Source organism: Halichondria panicea, chromosome 2 (assembly GCF_963675165.1).
Source record: "Halichondria panicea chromosome 2, odHalPani1.1, whole genome shotgun sequence".
Taxonomy (NCBI): Eukaryota; Metazoa; Porifera; class Demospongiae; order Suberitida; family Halichondriidae; genus Halichondria; species Halichondria panicea.
The window spans coordinates 2,358,353-2,375,831 of record NC_087378.1 but is presented as its reverse complement, the minus strand read 5'-3'; the positions used below and the strand labels follow the sequence as shown (position 1 = coordinate 2,375,831).

The 17,479-nt window shown below is 39.2% G+C and overlaps 3 protein-coding genes across 4 annotated transcripts; 1 reads left to right on the top strand and 2 right to left on the bottom strand.

Annotated features, from left to right (window-relative positions):
• Positions 1 to 1,860: 1,860 nt before the first annotated feature.
• Positions 1,861 to 6,779, bottom strand: LOC135331838 (uncharacterized). Its single transcript, XM_064527097.1, has 7 exons — positions 6,456 to 6,779; positions 5,658 to 5,760; positions 3,658 to 4,530; positions 3,498 to 3,593; positions 2,508 to 3,428; positions 2,279 to 2,386; positions 1,861 to 2,158 (listed from the first exon to the last, which is right to left on the bottom strand). The coding sequence occupies exons 1-7, from the start codon at positions 6,698 to 6,700 to the stop codon at positions 2,063 to 2,065; spliced, it is 2,442 nt and encodes an 813-aa protein (XP_064383167.1). The 5' UTR covers positions 6,701 to 6,779; the 3' UTR covers positions 1,861 to 2,062.
• A 286-nt stretch (positions 6,780 to 7,065) lies between these two features.
• LOC135331839 (uncharacterized) lies at positions 7,066 to 11,829 on the bottom strand. Its single transcript, XM_064527098.1, has 3 exons — positions 11,689 to 11,829; positions 7,804 to 8,919; positions 7,066 to 7,681 (listed from the first exon to the last, which is right to left on the bottom strand). The coding sequence occupies exons 1-3, from the start codon at positions 11,701 to 11,703 to the stop codon at positions 7,166 to 7,168; spliced, it is 1,647 nt and encodes a 548-aa protein (XP_064383168.1). The 5' UTR covers positions 11,704 to 11,829; the 3' UTR covers positions 7,066 to 7,165.
• Positions 11,830 to 11,889: 60 nt separating this feature from the next.
• LOC135331853 (max dimerization protein 3-like) lies at positions 11,890 to 17,362 on the top strand. Of its 2 annotated transcripts, none has more exons than XM_064527116.1 (8): positions 11,890 to 12,158; positions 13,382 to 13,448; positions 14,966 to 15,041; positions 15,299 to 15,316; positions 15,910 to 15,942; positions 16,179 to 16,284; positions 16,497 to 16,728; positions 16,899 to 17,362. In XM_064527116.1, the coding sequence occupies exons 2-8, from the start codon at positions 13,394 to 13,396 to the stop codon at positions 17,036 to 17,038; spliced, it is 660 nt and encodes a 219-aa protein (XP_064383186.1). In that variant the 5' UTR covers positions 11,890 to 12,158; positions 13,382 to 13,393; the 3' UTR covers positions 17,039 to 17,362. The 2 variants fall into 2 exon arrangements, with proteins under 2 accessions (XP_064383186.1, XP_064383187.1); XM_064527117.1 differs by having other exon boundaries at positions 11,891 to 12,158; positions 15,302 to 15,316.
• Positions 17,363 to 17,479: the final 117 nt, after the last annotated feature.

The window sequence follows — 17,479 nt, the reverse complement described above, 5'->3', positions numbered from 1 at the left end:
GCTGCTGTAAGATGGTTACCCTCTATGCCGTTTGCATTGCATACTCCGAGAAAGATTTCCAGTACTTCATTTTTTCACGCTTAAATTCCTGGTGAAGAAGTGTGTTGAATTTCAGACCAGCTTGTGCGTGAGTTCAGGCAGTTTGTTGCACTTGACACATTCCTCGAGTAGAACATCTACAGCAACCCAGTGTGAGTAATCAAATGCAGACAACAACGGAACTTGATACCATTTATCATGCACTTTTAGTTCCTTTGCTATGGTTAGGAATAGCTCAATAATTTCCTTTGGAGCCTTGCTACGAATTGCACTCTGTACAGGATATCTCCATCTTTATCTTCGAGTAAAATTTGATTTTGCTGTTCCATACTTTACAAGAATTTACTGCTCGAACCGTATATGGCCCTTGCACTGACGGTGTTTCATTCAAATTTTTGCCCTATCAACTTTCGATGGTACGGTAGTGACCTACTATGGTTGCAACGGGTGACGGAGAATTAGGGTTCGATTAAAGAACAATTTCATCACTGCGACACCCCAGTGTTCTGAAGGGCCCACGTTCTGAACTTGCTGCAAAAGCTGCTTATTATTCACTGTGATTGGTACAGTGATTAATCGTGTATTAGTAAGGGGTGTGTTGTGGTTAAATTTAACTTTCGTTCCTGTCATTGAGTGAACAAAGACAATCCCCTATTACTACGCGCATGCGCAAACAGAAGAATCGCATGCATGCATCATTTACGTGGTTCTTCACTGCCATGTACCATGCCAAGAGTACAGCTTGACCTAATAAGTTTAGTAGCTCTCACTATTCCGTGATGCATACATGCGATATTAAATTCGTGGTTATAAAATGTTCGCGGTACATGCTGAATCAGCGAAAACTGCAAACATTTACACCCTAAAAATATTATATATCCACTATATAGAACAGTGCATGCATTTAGATTATACAAGTGTGTTGCCATGCATGAGCTTTGACAAACGTATAGCTATATTTGAATTTGAAAATTTTTAGCCAAAAAAGGAAGGGGTTAATTGTACTTAGGACTTACTCTTGGGAAGTATTAAAGCTATATAGCTATATAAAAGAAATTGTGAGCTATAGTTTTATATGGAGTGTATGCATGTGTTTTGCATGGGGTCAGTAATATATACTTTAGGGTAAGGATACATTATGTGCTTTTGTTGATGACGTTTTGTGCGAGTATATATAGTGTGTATATATATAGCAGGGTCTATGCAGTCCAAAATGATTCACTATATATATATATATTGTATGTCGTTTGGTACAATGTGGGTAGGTCCTATAGCGTTGCTGTAAAATTGCAGTACGCTTTGTAGGATTTGTTCCGAAAACGTGATGGGGTTCCACACTGCGTCATCTTGCTGCCATTTTCTATTTTCTCCAAATGAATGCTGTTGTATCTTTTAGTTGGTGGGGTGCCACACAAAACTCCAAGTGTGGACAAACAAGGGCCTGGTAGGATCTATTCTTGATGAACTATAGTAGGATGATGGACTTGGGATGAGCCCTCGAAGCTGCATATCACAATGAGTTTGATGATCTTTATTGCTAAATAATTATAGTGTTGGAAGTGTTTCTTCTTGACAAGAAGTGACACTTCCAACACTATAATTATCAAGAATCTTGTATAGCCAAAAAGTTCGTAGTAAAATCACATAAATATTATATATTTACATGCCTAAAACATTATACGGCAGGGAATACACAATCAGTCGAAGTCTGTCGCTGATTTTATTTTCAAGGTAACCTAGAAAAGATGGATATCATTAATGTATGTATGTGTGGAAATAATGATGCATGTGTATAGTGACATGTGATGGTATTTACTATAATTATGTAGCGATATAACTGAATGCATATTAAATTGATGATATACAATATATAATAATAGTGTATAATTATACACACACTCGGGTTTTGGACACCACATCTGCGGATGTAATAATCAAGATTACAGCATCAAAGTTTGTACCACAACATAATTAATCACTATATTAGATTTATAAATTGTTTTAGGGGTGAAGATACATAAAATTATATAGTTGTACTAGACATCTCTGTGCAGGCTTTGGCCGAAACATCTTCATTAAGTTCGTCCACAGACTGGTAGACATATTGTTGACAAGATTCCTATAGCATTGTTAGGTCATCAGGGTTATGCTCAGTTCAACAGCATGCATAAATTATAGAAAGAGAAGGTCTTTTTATTTACTATCAAGTTTATATTGCATGAACGTACTATATACTTACTGCTATAGCACTAAATGGTATCACCACTGCTGGATTATTAGGCTCTTCACGAGTATCTTCCAGACTTGAATCTGATCCACTTTCAGAGTGCTGGCCTACTCCAAGTATCTGTGATCGTATACATAAAAACCAGCAATGGATATAAAGAGTTAGACAGAATCAAAGGAGCTTAAAACATGCGTACTCTATATTACTACAACTGGAGGATTAGTATATCAAGATGCATTACCTCAGACTCTGCAGTCGGGGAGAGAGAAGTCGAATTAAACTTAGTAATGTGATGATCTCTCTGAGATGGTTTTATCCCGTCTATATCTTCGATATCATCTTTGTGACCATAACGAGACAACATTTCGGAACATTTATTGTGACGTTTGCGCTTGGCTTCATGAAGCATTGTTCTCTTCTTAGAATCAGTGAATACAGAATTTACATCAATTTCATTGTCACTCAATAGCATAAGCACTTTTTCAAATGCAGCCAGCTTATAGTGATGATTGGGGTGCATGCAATTCATCAGATAATAGAAAGGCGTGCAGTTACGTTCATCCAAAACTGTTATGGTTGAAAGAATATCCCGTGCAGCCCTTTTGCACGCGTTAATTACAACACTCAAAAATCTCGACCAATACGACATATCGTCTCTATCAAACACAGCGTGAAGAATGGTAGATGCATTTCTGCTTTGTTCAAATCCAGTCAAACCTGGCAAGATCTTATGTTTAACACATAGATTATAAAGCAGTTTAATGGCGCTATTGTGCCGCTTGTCAAATGCTAATTCAATTGGGGTTTTTCCTTGATTATTTTTTGTAGATAGGATGGTCTTTTCTTTCTCGGAATCTCCCTGAACAAACAAGGCGATCATCTTTTGCTTAGCCATACTATTAACAGCACTGTGAACTGGGAGATCACCATCAGCATCTTTTTCAGTTAACTGTTCTTTAGGCATTTTCGAAACAATTTTCTTTATATCTTCAAACTGATCAATAAAGGATGGACAACTTCTAGCAAGGCCATGAGTGGCAGTGCCGTTAAATAGTGTGTCACGCTTATAAAGAAATTCTCCATACACTTTCTCAGCGGAAAGATTGCCTTTACACATTTTATACGCATTATCTTCTAGCCATTTTTCCCAAATTATGGGTTCCTGAAATAGTGTTCCATAAAACACATGTTAAATGAGGTTATGTTTGTTTGGAATAGACAGAACACTCACCACAGTACTTGTTTCAATGGGGTTTTGAAATGTTACATCAGAGCAAAATGTATCATTGCTTGATTGAGTGGATTGCCATTCATTTAAACTTTCCACCTATAGAATAGTAGAGTATTTTCAATATTAACATAATTATAACATGCATAAATTACACTGTTACCTCAGGCATAGGAAGAGATTTCGAATCAAATTCAACGTGATGGTCTCTTTGAGATGGTGTTATCCCTTTTTTATCTCCATGTTGTTCATGATGATACTTTAACAATATTTCACAACATTTTTTGTGATGTTTGCGCTTAGCCTCATGAAGCATTGTTCTGCTATTAGAATCTATACATATATTATTAATGTTAATTCCTTCGTCTACTAGAATGCCAATAACATTCTCAAACTCTTTCAACTCTTGATCTTTAGGCTGGATACAGTTCATGAGATATTGAAAGGGAGTGTTATTATTTTCATCGAAAACTTGTACGGTAGAAAGTAAGTCTTCACCTAATTTCTGACAAATCTTAACCACAATCTTCAAAAACCATGGCTTATCCTCTTTAAAAGCAGTGTGAAGAAGAGTACTGCTTTGTACGTAACTTCTGATCCCCGTCAGATTCAAGAGGACACCGTGCTTAACACATAGCTCAAAAAGCATCGCAATAGCTTTTTTATGGCGTTTTTCAAAAGCTAATTCGACAGGAGTTTTATCTTTATTATTTTTCCAGCATAGGATGGTTTCTTTTTGCTTGGAATCTCCTTCAACAAATAAAGCTATCATGTCTTGATCAGCTAGACTCTTAATAGCGCTGTGAACTGGCAGATCATCATCGGCATCTCCATCGATTAATTGTTCCTTCGGCATCTGAGCAACAATTTTCCTCATTTCTTCAACACTAAAGGATGTACTACTTCTGGCAAGTCCATGCATAGCAGTGCCTTTGAACTGTCCATCACACATATCAATATATGACCCATACACTTTGCGAGGATTTTCATATAAGCGTTTTCCATGACATTTTAGCCAAGATGTCCAGCGTAGATTCTGCAGGGGAAATGATACATGCATAAAGAGCCTACATGCTTTGGGTATAGGCTAGCCTCGTTCCCAGGCCGATCCGTCTCCAATTGAACGCTATAGATCGACTCCTAGGCCTGGTATTGATTATATCTGCGTGTGGTTGGAATTCGCTTAAACGAGCGAATTCCTAAGCAACCACATCAAGGTGTTTAGCTAGCTAGCTACCTGTGACTCGACTATGGAGACTTTAGTTCTGGATTTGGATGGACAAGGACAAGGGGAGCGCTGGTCCTACCAAGCTTGTAGTCCATCAAAAATGGTAGCAGAGAGACTTACCATACCCTGTTGGGAACCAAACAAACACATCCCTTCCCTCAGACAGGAGCTTGAGGGCCTGGGCCTGTTCCTTCAAGAGAGTAAGGCCTTCTTGCTTCGTGCAAGACAGGGCATAAGCTATTGCTCCATCGAAATCTAAGAATTCGCTCGTTTGAGCGAATTCCAACCACGCCCAGATACAATCAATACCAGGCCTAGGAGTCGACCTAGCGTTCAATTGGAGTCTACGGATCGGCCTGGGAACGAGGCTAGGTATAGGCTTGCTATTATATGCATGCATTTGTAGATCTGCAAGATCCGATCCAACATGGCATCATGCAGTATCTAAAAAAAATTGCAATGCTCCTCTTGCTTGTTTCCCATTGCTGAATATCATATGCATGTCTACTGGATGCAACCATCTTGGGGACCGATGAAGAAATAATTATGGTGTTGATCACTATAAAAGATGTATAATTATAACAACTTTCAATTATTGAAGTACGTAGTACTGTCTGCCAGTACCTTTATTCATTAGACCCTCCCCAAAGTTATCAGCGACCAACTATTCGTCATGAATTTAGTTCTAAATCCTTATCGTGCACCACACCCCCATTTGACCTTTATTCATTTATATTCTCCTTATAGGTATTGACCCCTGAATTTAGTTCATCATGCACCATCACACCCATGCATTGTTTAAAGTTGTATACAACATGTAATATATAGAACGAGTGTGAAGCTATAATGCTGTTCCTTGTTCTATATATTACATGTTGTATACAACTTTAACGATAAGGATTTAGAACTAAATTCCAAAAAAATTGTAATTGGACCTCTTCAATGCTCCTCTTGCTTGTTTCCCGTTGCTGAATATCATATGCATGTCTACTGGATGCAACCGTCTTGGGGACCGATGAAGAAATATGGTGTTGATCACTATAAAAGATGTATAATTATCAATTATTGAAGTACTACTGTCTGCCAGTACCTTTATTCATTAGACCCTCCCCAAAGTTATCAGCGACCAACTATTCGTCATGAATTTAGTTTCTAAATCCTTATTGTGCACCACACCCCCATTTGACCTTTATTCATTTATATTCTCCTTATAGGTATTGACCCCTGAATTTAGTTCATCATGCACCATCACACCCATGCATTGTTTAAAGTTGTATACAACATGTAATATATAGAACAAGTGTGAAGCTATAATGCTGTTCCTTGTTCTATATAATTATTACATGTTGTATACAACTTTAACGATAAGGATTTAGAACTAAATTCATGGTGAATAGTTGGTCACTGATAACTTTGGACAGCACCAAGTATACTCTCAGACCTTCTCCCCAACTCAAGTAGAGTATATAGCATACAGACTTGAGAAAGTGCAAAAGTCACTCCCTTCCTATCTAAAGCACATGCAGTAATGGAATAGATCTGGAAAAAATATATTATCTTGTAGCCCTTCTTTCCCCTTGCACAAAATTAGGCACTATTAATAATTATATACTAGCTATCTTTCAGTATACTTTACATTTTCTGTGAACAAATAACATAAATTATTATGTCTATCATTATTGTTTTGCACCAATCGATGCTACAACATGAATTTGTTATAGATCTATATGTACCTGCCATTTATCTCTTTATCATTTTCACCAAGTGATTCAGTTATAACTCTTGTATTAGATGCAACATCCTTTGCAGTGTTGGATCCTGCTTCTTGATCAGAAGTTGCTGAAGCGGGATCAGAAAATGGAATAGTGATGGTATCTTTGGGAGACAAGGAAGGAAGAGTAGATTGAAAACCAGATTCTCCACTGGAAGAAATTTCCTCCAGATTTCCTTCTTGAGAGCTGCTTACACTTGAACTCATTGCTCCAGCAGTTTACAAATTAATTTGTTTGAGGCTAGGTGGTTTTACTCACTTACTATTTCTACGCTGTGCTGCGCATGCGCAAATAAATTAGTCATTAATAATTATTTACCGTATAGCGGGTATATTTCTAGGGTATAAATTTTCGCGGATAAAGGATATCGCTGATTTTATTTTCGTGGTCTGAGTTCCAGCCTTTTGGCACATCAACATGCAGCTGTACCTCCACACCGTTAGCCTCGAATCCATAATACTGAACACGCCTACTATTCATAAATTTTCGTGGGTATAAATTTTCGCGGTACAGGCTCAATCCGCGAAAACCGCGAACATTTATACCCTCGAAATATACCCGCTATACGGTATTATCTCTGCATGTTAATATTTACTATGACACAAACACATGTATATTGGTATAATTATTAGCGGCTTTATCATAAAATTGGGGTGGTAAGGATGCTGGTTTCAAGTTGGTGGTTCTCCTGATTGATTGACATATGCTTGATGCTCTTCATTTTTTAATTGGTTGTTTCTGTGCTTGTCTTGTTCCAGCGGGTCGTTCTTGTGGAAATTGTCCTGAGCAGGTTGAACGTTCTCACGTGTTCTTCGTGCTGACTGGGTGTGACTGTCCTCAGGGTCACCTTGTGTCAGTTGGTTGGTCTCATGCTTGTCTTGAACAGGCTGGTCGTTCTCGTGAGTGCTTTGTGTTGGCCGAAAATCCTTGTGGATGTCTTGAGCTGAACATTCTTGATCAGGCTCATAATTTTCTTGGAATTGGCTTTCTTCCTGATTGACTCGAGTATGGCCCCCCTGCTGTTTGTATTCAGATGACATGGCATCATCATGTAGCTGGTTGCTCTCATAGAGACTGGGATCTTGAAGAGGAACATTCTCATCTGAATCATGTGTGAGTCGTATTTGCTCTTCAGTGTTTTGGATTACTTCGTTGTTTTCTGTGTGTACCCTCTCTTGGGTAGCAGGCTGAAATGGGAAACAATCTCATCTATCAGTGTGCTGAATTGTTGTGTAAACTAATCAATACAATTTAAAATTATGGCCTTGTCGGAAATATTGGATATAATTTGAGTAAAGTATCAACTTACACATGAATTAGTTTCAGACACCTGTACAGGATAATCGAATTCGATTTCGAAGCTCGTGGATGCAAGGCTAGTAGATGATGGGGAACTGGTTGGTTGGTGTTGATCTACGGTGTTGGTGGTCTCGTTAACAGCATCAGGAAATGGGGAAGAGGATCTTTTCTCAGTGATCGATGCAAGACTGCTAGATGACGAGTTACGAATCATTAGCCCAATTAGGTGTTCATTATGAACAATAGTGGGATGAAGACTCGGCTTTCGTCGAGGCGTTTCAGGAGAATCTATGCAGCGATTTCTGTCACTCGGATATGAGCCATGACAATCCTTTTGTTTTTTAGCACCACCACTTTCCAGTATCGTCACAAAGTCACTCTTGTTACGACGAACCGCTTCATGCAACATTGTCGACTTTTTGCTTGGATCAGTGTACAATTCATTCACGTCAATGTTGTTGGCCACAAGCAATGCTATCACTTTCTTAAACTTTTTGACCTTTAGCAAAACCAAGTGATACCATGGAGTTTCACCTTTTTTATCATGACTTTTAATCACTTGTTGTGGAGAAATATTCTGTGATTTACATACTTTCAAAAGAACGTCAAAATATTCAATGTAGCCACGTTTGAAAGCACGGTGAAGAAGTGTGTTGCCTTCAGAAACTTGTAATCCTGTAAGACGCCCCAGTACTTTGTTTTCGATGCAAAAATTAAGAATAACCGCAATAGTATCCTTGTGTTTCTGTTCAAAAGCAGTTAGAAGTGGCTGCTTGCCCTTTCGATTCTCAGAGCAAAGAGTATTTTTTGTTTGATTAGGATCCACCATTAGAATCAGTTTAATCACATCGGATGAGGATCCGCTGCGAATTGCACTCTGCAAAGGGATGTCTCCATCATTATCTTGTGTGCACAACTGCTTGGTTAATCCTTTTTTCTTCAGAAAGCTGAAGAATTTTGTGATTGTTTCAATTCTAAGAGTGGCTGAAGTTCCAGCAATACCATGAGACGCAGTCCATCCATAGGAATCACGCAAGTTTATCTCAGTTCCAAACACTGCTTCAAGGTCGTCTGTTTCCACTATAGCTGCACTGTGTGTATCCAGCCATTTTGTCCAGCATTCAATCTGTATGGAATGACAAATTTATCATTGTAATCAGACTATAGCAGATTTATGTCATTTATCAGTTGCATTTGTAATCCCTCTTTTTTCAACAATTTGCTACACATTATTTTGGTGAACGATGATTTATGCATAGTGATATGAAACTATTAGAACAATCACTATTATTATTCCTTTGTTATACCTGTTGATTCATGTTATGTATCATTTAGATCATTTAGATTGTATCACCCTTTACCAGTCACACGTGTCATTCTATGGTATCAAAAGCCTCGTATTGGAGGTATATTTCTATTGACACTATCAGAACAGTTTAGTACACATAGTACTACCGTAATCCAAGTAGTTTTTAATTAATCAAGCCAAGCCAACTTAATAAATACGTGCAGCTATGATATGAATTATAGTTACTAATTTTATTCATTGCCTTTCCTGCTAGTTGCGGCTACAACAGCTAGTATCAGCTATCTGTGACGTATAGTCTGGAGGAATACTTTTTGTGTACAGTCTATTGGAGTTGCGTACTATTCCTAATGAACTCTTGATACTATGTATATATGACATTGAGTTCAGCTAAAAACACCCATGCATGCTGTAGGATAAAAATCTCAATATCTGTTGCAGGTACGTACATGTAGTGTAAAGAGCATGCATACTGAGATTCTGGATGCAATTTTGTCATCCCGGGGTCAAAATATTCGTGGTTGAACACTAGACCACGAACCCACGAACAAAGAACTCGACCTTGACCTGCAGTGCGCAGCAACTACGAAAATAAGATCCACGAACTGACTAAAATTGCTCAACGACGAATATTTTGCCCCCCGAAAATTACTTGCTATATACCTAACTCTACCTCCATTCTTCCCCACTCTCCCCCACTCTTCCCCATTATTATATGATAGTCATAAGAGCCTCCTGTATTTAATACAGAAACTTGTTGTATTGCTGAGACAAGCCAGTCATGAAAACCTAACCACAGCTCGTCCCTGCAGCTTCTTCAAGGACCTCAAAGGTTAGGAAAGCTCAAGACTAACTATTGACTCATAAATGTGGATGACTATCGAAACCTCTAAACCTCTCTATATAATGGCAGTTCCCCGTTTTATGGAGGTTCCACTATAAATGGGAGGTCATGCACCTATAATGCAAGTGCATGCATGGTTTTAATGAGTTATTGCATTTTCCAACTATCTGCAACAGAAATTAATACTCACGAAAATATGTCACCTTAAGGTAAATATAGGAGTTCCTTTACCGTATAATTATCGAATACCGTATAGCGCGAAATTTTAGAGGCACTTTAATTTCGTAGAATGGCCTCTAAAAGCATTTTGTTGCACAGTTCGCGGAATGACTGCTTACCGGAAGCCACGCCTTAAAATCTTCCGTTATAGCAGATACTTCTACAATTTTCGTGGACATAATTTGGATTGCTAACCCACGAAATCAGTGAAAATTAAGCCCCTCGAAAATTTCGCGCTATACTGGAAAATTTGCATTGGTAGCTGCAACAGTGAGAAGAGAGCTAGCTGCAAGGCTCTACTGATGCAGCCATTATAATCTAAACAGCAAAATTAAAGTTTATAGCGGTGGACGCAAATACCGTATAGAGGGTAATTTTCGTGGGGCAAAATATTCGTGGTTTTCGTGGTTGAAGGTCTGACCACGAATGTTTACCCACAAATGAAAGCGACCTTGCCTACTTTTACCTGCAGTGAAAGCAGCAACCACAAATATTTTGCCCCCCGAAAATTACCTACTCTACGGTAGCCAGGCCTGAGACACCAAACATTGACAAATGGCTCACCAAATAATTATACTCACCACTATCAGAGGTTAATTTTATGCCTCAGTGTGCAAGCGAGGTATACGGTAGTGTGTTTGTGTGTCTGTGTGTGTGTGTAGACTGCTACAACTGCTCAAGGATGAATCAAGTGCAAGTAAGAGTTTCTATAGGCTTCTAGTCATGTTTACTTGGATTTTAATTTGTGGATTTGCAAAATAATGCTTTGTTCTCGAGTTATACCTAGTTTTGCTTACTTGGATGCCATTGCAGCCTTTTCAGAAGAGCACGTAGCCAAACTTGTTTACCTAGTGTTGCTACTCTACTTAGTAGTTAGCTCTGCACTAAAACGCTAGCTATTGGTAGCTGCAAGAGTGAGAAGAGAGCTGCAAGGCTCTGCTAATGCAGCCATTAATTTTAGACTTTAACTTTTGGCATAGATCGTTTTTAACAATAATAATGGTCGATCATTACCCACTCTGTGAGTTTTTGCATGCAGCAAAATAATTATCAGTAGCTTTATGTTATGTAGCTTTGGCATCTTCACCGAGGCATCAGCACCTGCGGTGCTTTCATTTTTCTAGAAATAATGTACCATTATTTTATATGGTAGTATAATTATGGGCGTTATAAAAGAGGGCGTCCTCACCGAGGCTGGTTCTATAATTAGAACGCTTGCGGTATAAGCCTATAGAAACTCGTACTTGCACTTCATTGATCCTTGAGCAGCTGTAACAGTCTACACACACACACAAACACACTACCGTATACCTCGCTTGCGCATGTGCACCGAGGCATAATTAAGGTAACCTGTAGTATGCAGTAACAAGAGGCTGCTATAAACGTTTTTTGCTCATCTCATCATTATATTTGATAGAAGTTCCTATACATAAAGGAGGTCCTAGAAAACTTTATGTGGAGACCATAGGTCACTTAGACTCATATTTTGCGCCTCATAATAAGCACCTTACAAATATAAAACTTACCTTCACATCAGACATCGCAAAAAATGGGAGTAGGCGCGTTTAGATATAGATCTGTAAGAGCTATAGCTGCATGTAGCTATACACTTGTTTACAAAAAGTGCAAATGTTTGCGCAGCAACCACTGTGCACTCCCCCGGAAATCTACCCACGCAATAAGGTCACGTGCTCTTTCGTTGTGCGGTGACGTTTCAAAGAGCCACGTGGTTCGCTTCTGGGGCGTATACACAACAAAAAAAGACTGTTTAGCGAGCTAGCTAGTTAGCCTCTTACTAGGTAGCGCAGCTTAGAATAATTTCTGGTCATAGCAGGACTTGCCATCTTAGTTGACGTGCAGTTTGGAATCGTTTTGCAGTAAAGCAGACAGCTGAGACAAAGTACTGTACTAGTAGGCAGCTGGTGGAAGCAAAAGTGAAAGCAAGAGTGTATAGGACCACATTGTTGCTGTTCCAAGCATTCTTCAGTGCTCAAAGGTGCAGTTGAGTAAAGAGAGCTGCTCAGAATAGCCTAGCTAAGGTGTGGTTGGGTTTGTTTACTTACACCACGTGTACCTAGCTAGCTTACTGCCGTTCCAGTTGAGTACCCCCGGTAGTAGCTAGCTGGAGTGCTCCCTTTTATCTATTCTGTATCCTTTTTACTGGAATGCCTCAGCCCTTAGATGAATACAGCCCTTAGGTGAATGACTTGAGCTCTGGAAATGATCATGAAATTGCCACTATAAATAATTATTATAGTAGGGCTATGATTTTTTTGTCAACAGTGGTTGGTTCTGTCTTGTTACTACAGTAGGTAACTTATCGGCACAAGGTGTGTTCACACAATTTTAATGGCACTTAATTGTTTATCAGTTTCACGGAGTATGTATGTGCTAATCGTCACAAAATTCCTAGGGGGTGCCTTGCCAACCATTTTGTTACACGCAGTCAAAGCTTTTAACTGCTTTAGGAACTGGCCTCTCACACAATAGACATTGGCTACTTGACAGCCATGATTCACACACTGTCTAGTATTTAAGTATTTTTGAAAAGAAGGTGTATTCCGTTCTTGAAGGATACGGTTTACCGCATCCCTTTGTCATTTACACCCTACGTAATGTTATCTGTGACACGGTTCCTTGTCTTCGTCTTATCTCGGCATAGTGTTATGGCTTGCTATGATCACACGTGGTGTTTCAACGTCTGTTAGTGTTGGTGCAGGGAACGATTGTTCTCTGGGGATTTCTTTAGCACACTACAGTAGAAGAAAACTTCACTATTTACACAATCAAACAGCTGACTTGTGGTCCATTCAGTAGTAGTTTTAAGTGGTAACAATTGACTTTGTCCACATAGTGGCATTTGCTGTACACATCTGGGCCCTGTGAATTTGTTTATAAGTATGTTAAAGAATGTAATACTCCCTTTTTTGACGTGCTCAATCCTGTTTGAATTTCTTAAAGCCAATTCACGTCATTAGATACTCTTAAGCCCCGCTGGTATAAGTTTCCTTGTTAGTGGGTTCTCACTGTATGCACAGACAATGATTAGTTCCCACGTGGCTCTCCCTACTTGGACGTGGTAGTACTCCCACAGGGCAGTGTAGAGATCAGTTGTGATACTGAAACTAATGGAATGCGTTAAACAATCCTGTGTGTTTTGTGTGTGCTGTTTTGCCATAAAGGATATTTACTTTTTATTCACTTTGTGTCTGCCTTCAGGAAGAAGAGAGAATGTCATTAGAAGACTTGATTCAAGCTGCACAATTTCTGGAACAGAATGGACGTAGTAAGTGCACCATTCTTACATAGCCAGTTTCAACCTTCAAACTTTGAACTATAGTTCCCAGTCATATTATGTGTTTTGGTGACTAATCAGTACCGTGTGACCAATGGGCCATGTGAGGGGTGTGTTTGTTATGTTGGCTATTTCTCTATCGTATTAGGTGCTGTGAATACCCCACTCGGTTTGTGTATACTGTTATATCTTAGCTGATACTGTATTCACGACTTCCTCGATTCTGTGGCATGCATATGTCGTATGTGGGGGTATCTAATATGGTGCATGGCTACTTATAGCATTCTGCGAACCCTTTTAACATCTAAGTGTATTCTTTCTTCTGTGTAAACTACACAATTAAGTACCTTGTACTGAGCTTGTTGTTTTTAACCTATGTGTACCTTAACAGTGTTTCTATCGATTCAAAAGGGACTTTTAATGTCAAATGACTTTTAATGTCAGAGTGCAATGTGAAAATGTGGTAATCAGCTTCCTTATTCTGAAAGCTTGAATGCAGTGTTGGATGGCCTACAATGTGACTAGCATCTCCCACAGCTGCACCTGTGGGGTCTCAATGATTGTAGTTATAATTTCATATTTGAGATAGTCTTTGAGGAACACTTTATTCACATGTGTTAACCAGTTTCTTGTCTATCACATGAATACACCAGCCCTTTAGTGGCTATCGGAAGCATAAACTTGGAGATCAGATAGGCTGTTCGTAGATACATCATTGTTATACTTATCTCTGTCATTGTACTAATTGACAATAGTCTACTAATTTGATGCTTGGAAGTGAGTAAACATTGTGAGGCTTGCCCGGGCACGACAAGGCTTGGCATGACTATGACCATGTATAGAACATGCCCTATCAGCTGTTTTTGGCCCAGCATAGGCTGCGTATAGACGCCTGGCAGAATGTTTTCTGCACTGTTAGGTTCTCATTGTCAATGTTTGTCTTCTCATGAAAGAGCAAGTGTATATTTTTGTACTCTACTTATAGTAATGATAGCTTTGATGACGCACTCCTGCTTTGATATGTAGATGGCTTGTACATATACACAGTGAGCTTGTACAGGTATGTATGTGAAGCATTACTAGTTGTGTAGTTTGGTGGTGTAATTTCAAGTGGCTGTTTCAAATAGATGTGTAAGAGCCACTGTCAGCAGACCCTTGAGTCACTTGTAAGCCACATCCCTTCATCAATAGAAGCACTTGTATTAGTATACACAGAAGCCCTAGAGGGTAGCTGAGCTCATTGCTTGCACTGGAGGGCACTGGGGTGATTGTGTGACATCTTGTAAACTGTGGGACCACCCAAAGCAGCATGCAGGTATCAAATTGAGCACGTGTTAATACTTGCTTATGGTTTGTGTGTTTGGGATTTCTTGGAAAATAGTCTGTGTGTTGCCAAGTTGCTTTGTGCTGTTTCTATTGTGTGCTATCATATGACATGTGCAATGTAAATACACTTTAGCGTGTGACATAACACCCACACATGATTAGTATTATGATTGTCACTGCAGGTGGAGATGAGGATTTGGAAGAATCTCCCAAGAAGAGATCAAGACCCAACAGGCAGAAACGACCGGCTTCTTACAGGTATGTACAGTGATAGGACTAGTTCGGGGGCTTACTTGTACGTGTGTGCGACTTGTGTGTGTACATAAGTTGGTGTGATTGCATATAATTTATAGTATCTTAGGATGTTGGCATTGGGTATCTAGCTTCCAATAGATAATTGCGATAATTTCCTTGCTTAATTTGTGTCATTGTTACCACAATACTTATAGCCCAACATTTATTCACACTGTTACTCCCTCACACACACACACACACCACATGTGGATCCACTCAAGTAGTGCCATGGCAAGAAGGTATGTGAATAACAACAACCCATTGCCAATTAAGCCATCATCTTTTTATGGATGTTACTAATGCGGTTGTATGATCTAGCCCACACCCCTGACATATAAGTGCTTTGTGGCTAAGCTTTGCTTTGCTGGCAGTCTTAGAAAAACACACGTGGACGGAATCATACTTTTATTGAGGGGTAGTCCCAGGGTAAGTCCCTAAAGATAACGTATATTCAGTATAGATGCATAGAATGGTAAACAGCCTTGTGATGATTGTGCCTTGTCATACACAACGTAAAATTAACGTAGGGTCCTTTACTTCCTTGTGCTCTTGGTGTACACGTACTAGTTTGTGTGTGTGTACATAAGAAGTTGATGTGATTGTGGTTTTTGTGATCTAACACTTGTTGGTAAGCAATCCTGGGAATGGGAAACCTTAGTTTATAACACCTACAATGTACACGCTATCCTGATCATGCATGCCTAAACTGAGGTTTTTGTGTTTTGACCAGAAACCAATGGTAGGGTTTATTTAACCAGTTGTGGTTTCTAAAGAATGTCTTAGAAATGCAAACACACTTGCACGTATCTCTCTTACCCACACACATTTACAGTCGAACGACCCATAATCTCTTGGAGAAAAACAGGTGAGGTGCATGTAGCTACTAAATGTACCTCCCCCCTCCCCCCATTTTAGTCTATTGTACTTTACTTTAGTAGTGTTTTGTTTTGTTTTGTTTTGAGATTGGTGCACTTTATATACATTTAGCTAACAACATACAGCATGTAGTCACTACATGTAGTCAGATTATACCATGTGGTTTCCATGTATTGTACTGGGAGTACAGCTTATTTAACGACTTGTTGGTCTTGTTTGTCACAGACGTGCTCAGTTGAGGGATTGTCTCGAGGTGCTGCGACAACATGTCCCCTTACCAGACAAGCTCACCACTCTGGCTTTACTGCAGAGCGCCAAGAAATATATCGAGGTAAGTATTAGATTGTGTATACACTGTAATGCAGGGAAAACCTTACTCTGTTCCTATTATTCATATAATTCGATTTTGTTTGTAAAGCTGTATTTCTGTTATGATTAGTATACGTATTCACTTCATGAGCCACACTGTTATATACAGTGTTTTCTATTGTAGTGTGTGCATAGAAACTGATACTGTACATACTTGTGGTTCTCTCCTCTCAGAGCTTAAAAAAGAAAGAACGAAAAGAGAAAGAGTTGAAAACAAAGCTTCAAAACGACCAAAGCGCACTGCTCTCTCGGTTGGCAGAGCTGGGTGCTGGAGATTATGTCCAGGCTCTATCTGGGGAGGGTACCACAGAGGACCCAGCTGTTGCCCCGTCATCACCTGCCACAGATCTTAGGAACTCACTCCTCGAAGTCAGCGACATTGTGGTAGACGAGCCGAACAAGACAGGTGAGACTAGAATGTACTTTGTAGAATTGTATGATGATCGAAAGTAGATCATGTACCTAACATTGTTTTGTGGACCATTGGTGAAAGTAATAGCATATTAATAGTCATACTCAACTCTCTCCCTTGACAATTCTCATCCTCTTCAACATCACCCTCCCTCCATTGTGTAGGTGTTTCAAATGCAGAAGAGGAGGACAATGTTGTGATTGATGTTCTCTCCAACGAATCTGACGACAACAGTTCGACCACGTCAGGAAGCGATGGAGGATGCACCTCAACCAGTCACAAATACGCCCAACTAGCGGCGTGACGGGGGGTGGTGGTTGGTGTCAACTGTGTGTACCATGTCTTCATGTAGTGGGTTTTGTATTAGTGCACATGTATGCTTGTATTGTTTCTACGTCTTGTTAGTTCGTCGTGATCCCCATAGCAACGTCTACCATGAACAGTTTTGATCATCAGTAAGCAGGTCATTTCTGATATTTGTACAAAGTGATATACAGTCTTAGTAACATGTCAGTCTTGCATTATATAGAAAGAGAGAGACTATATTTTCTGTACTATTATATCTCACATTTTAACTGCATAATTATTGTGTCAAAATTATTATTATTATTATTATTGTTAAATTTGATGATCACTGCGAGTGTCCTCGAGATTTTATTACAATTTGAAATTAAAAATGTTACTGAATATAAATAATTATTATATTGAACTACTATATTATGTGTCTATGTACTGCATGTCAGCA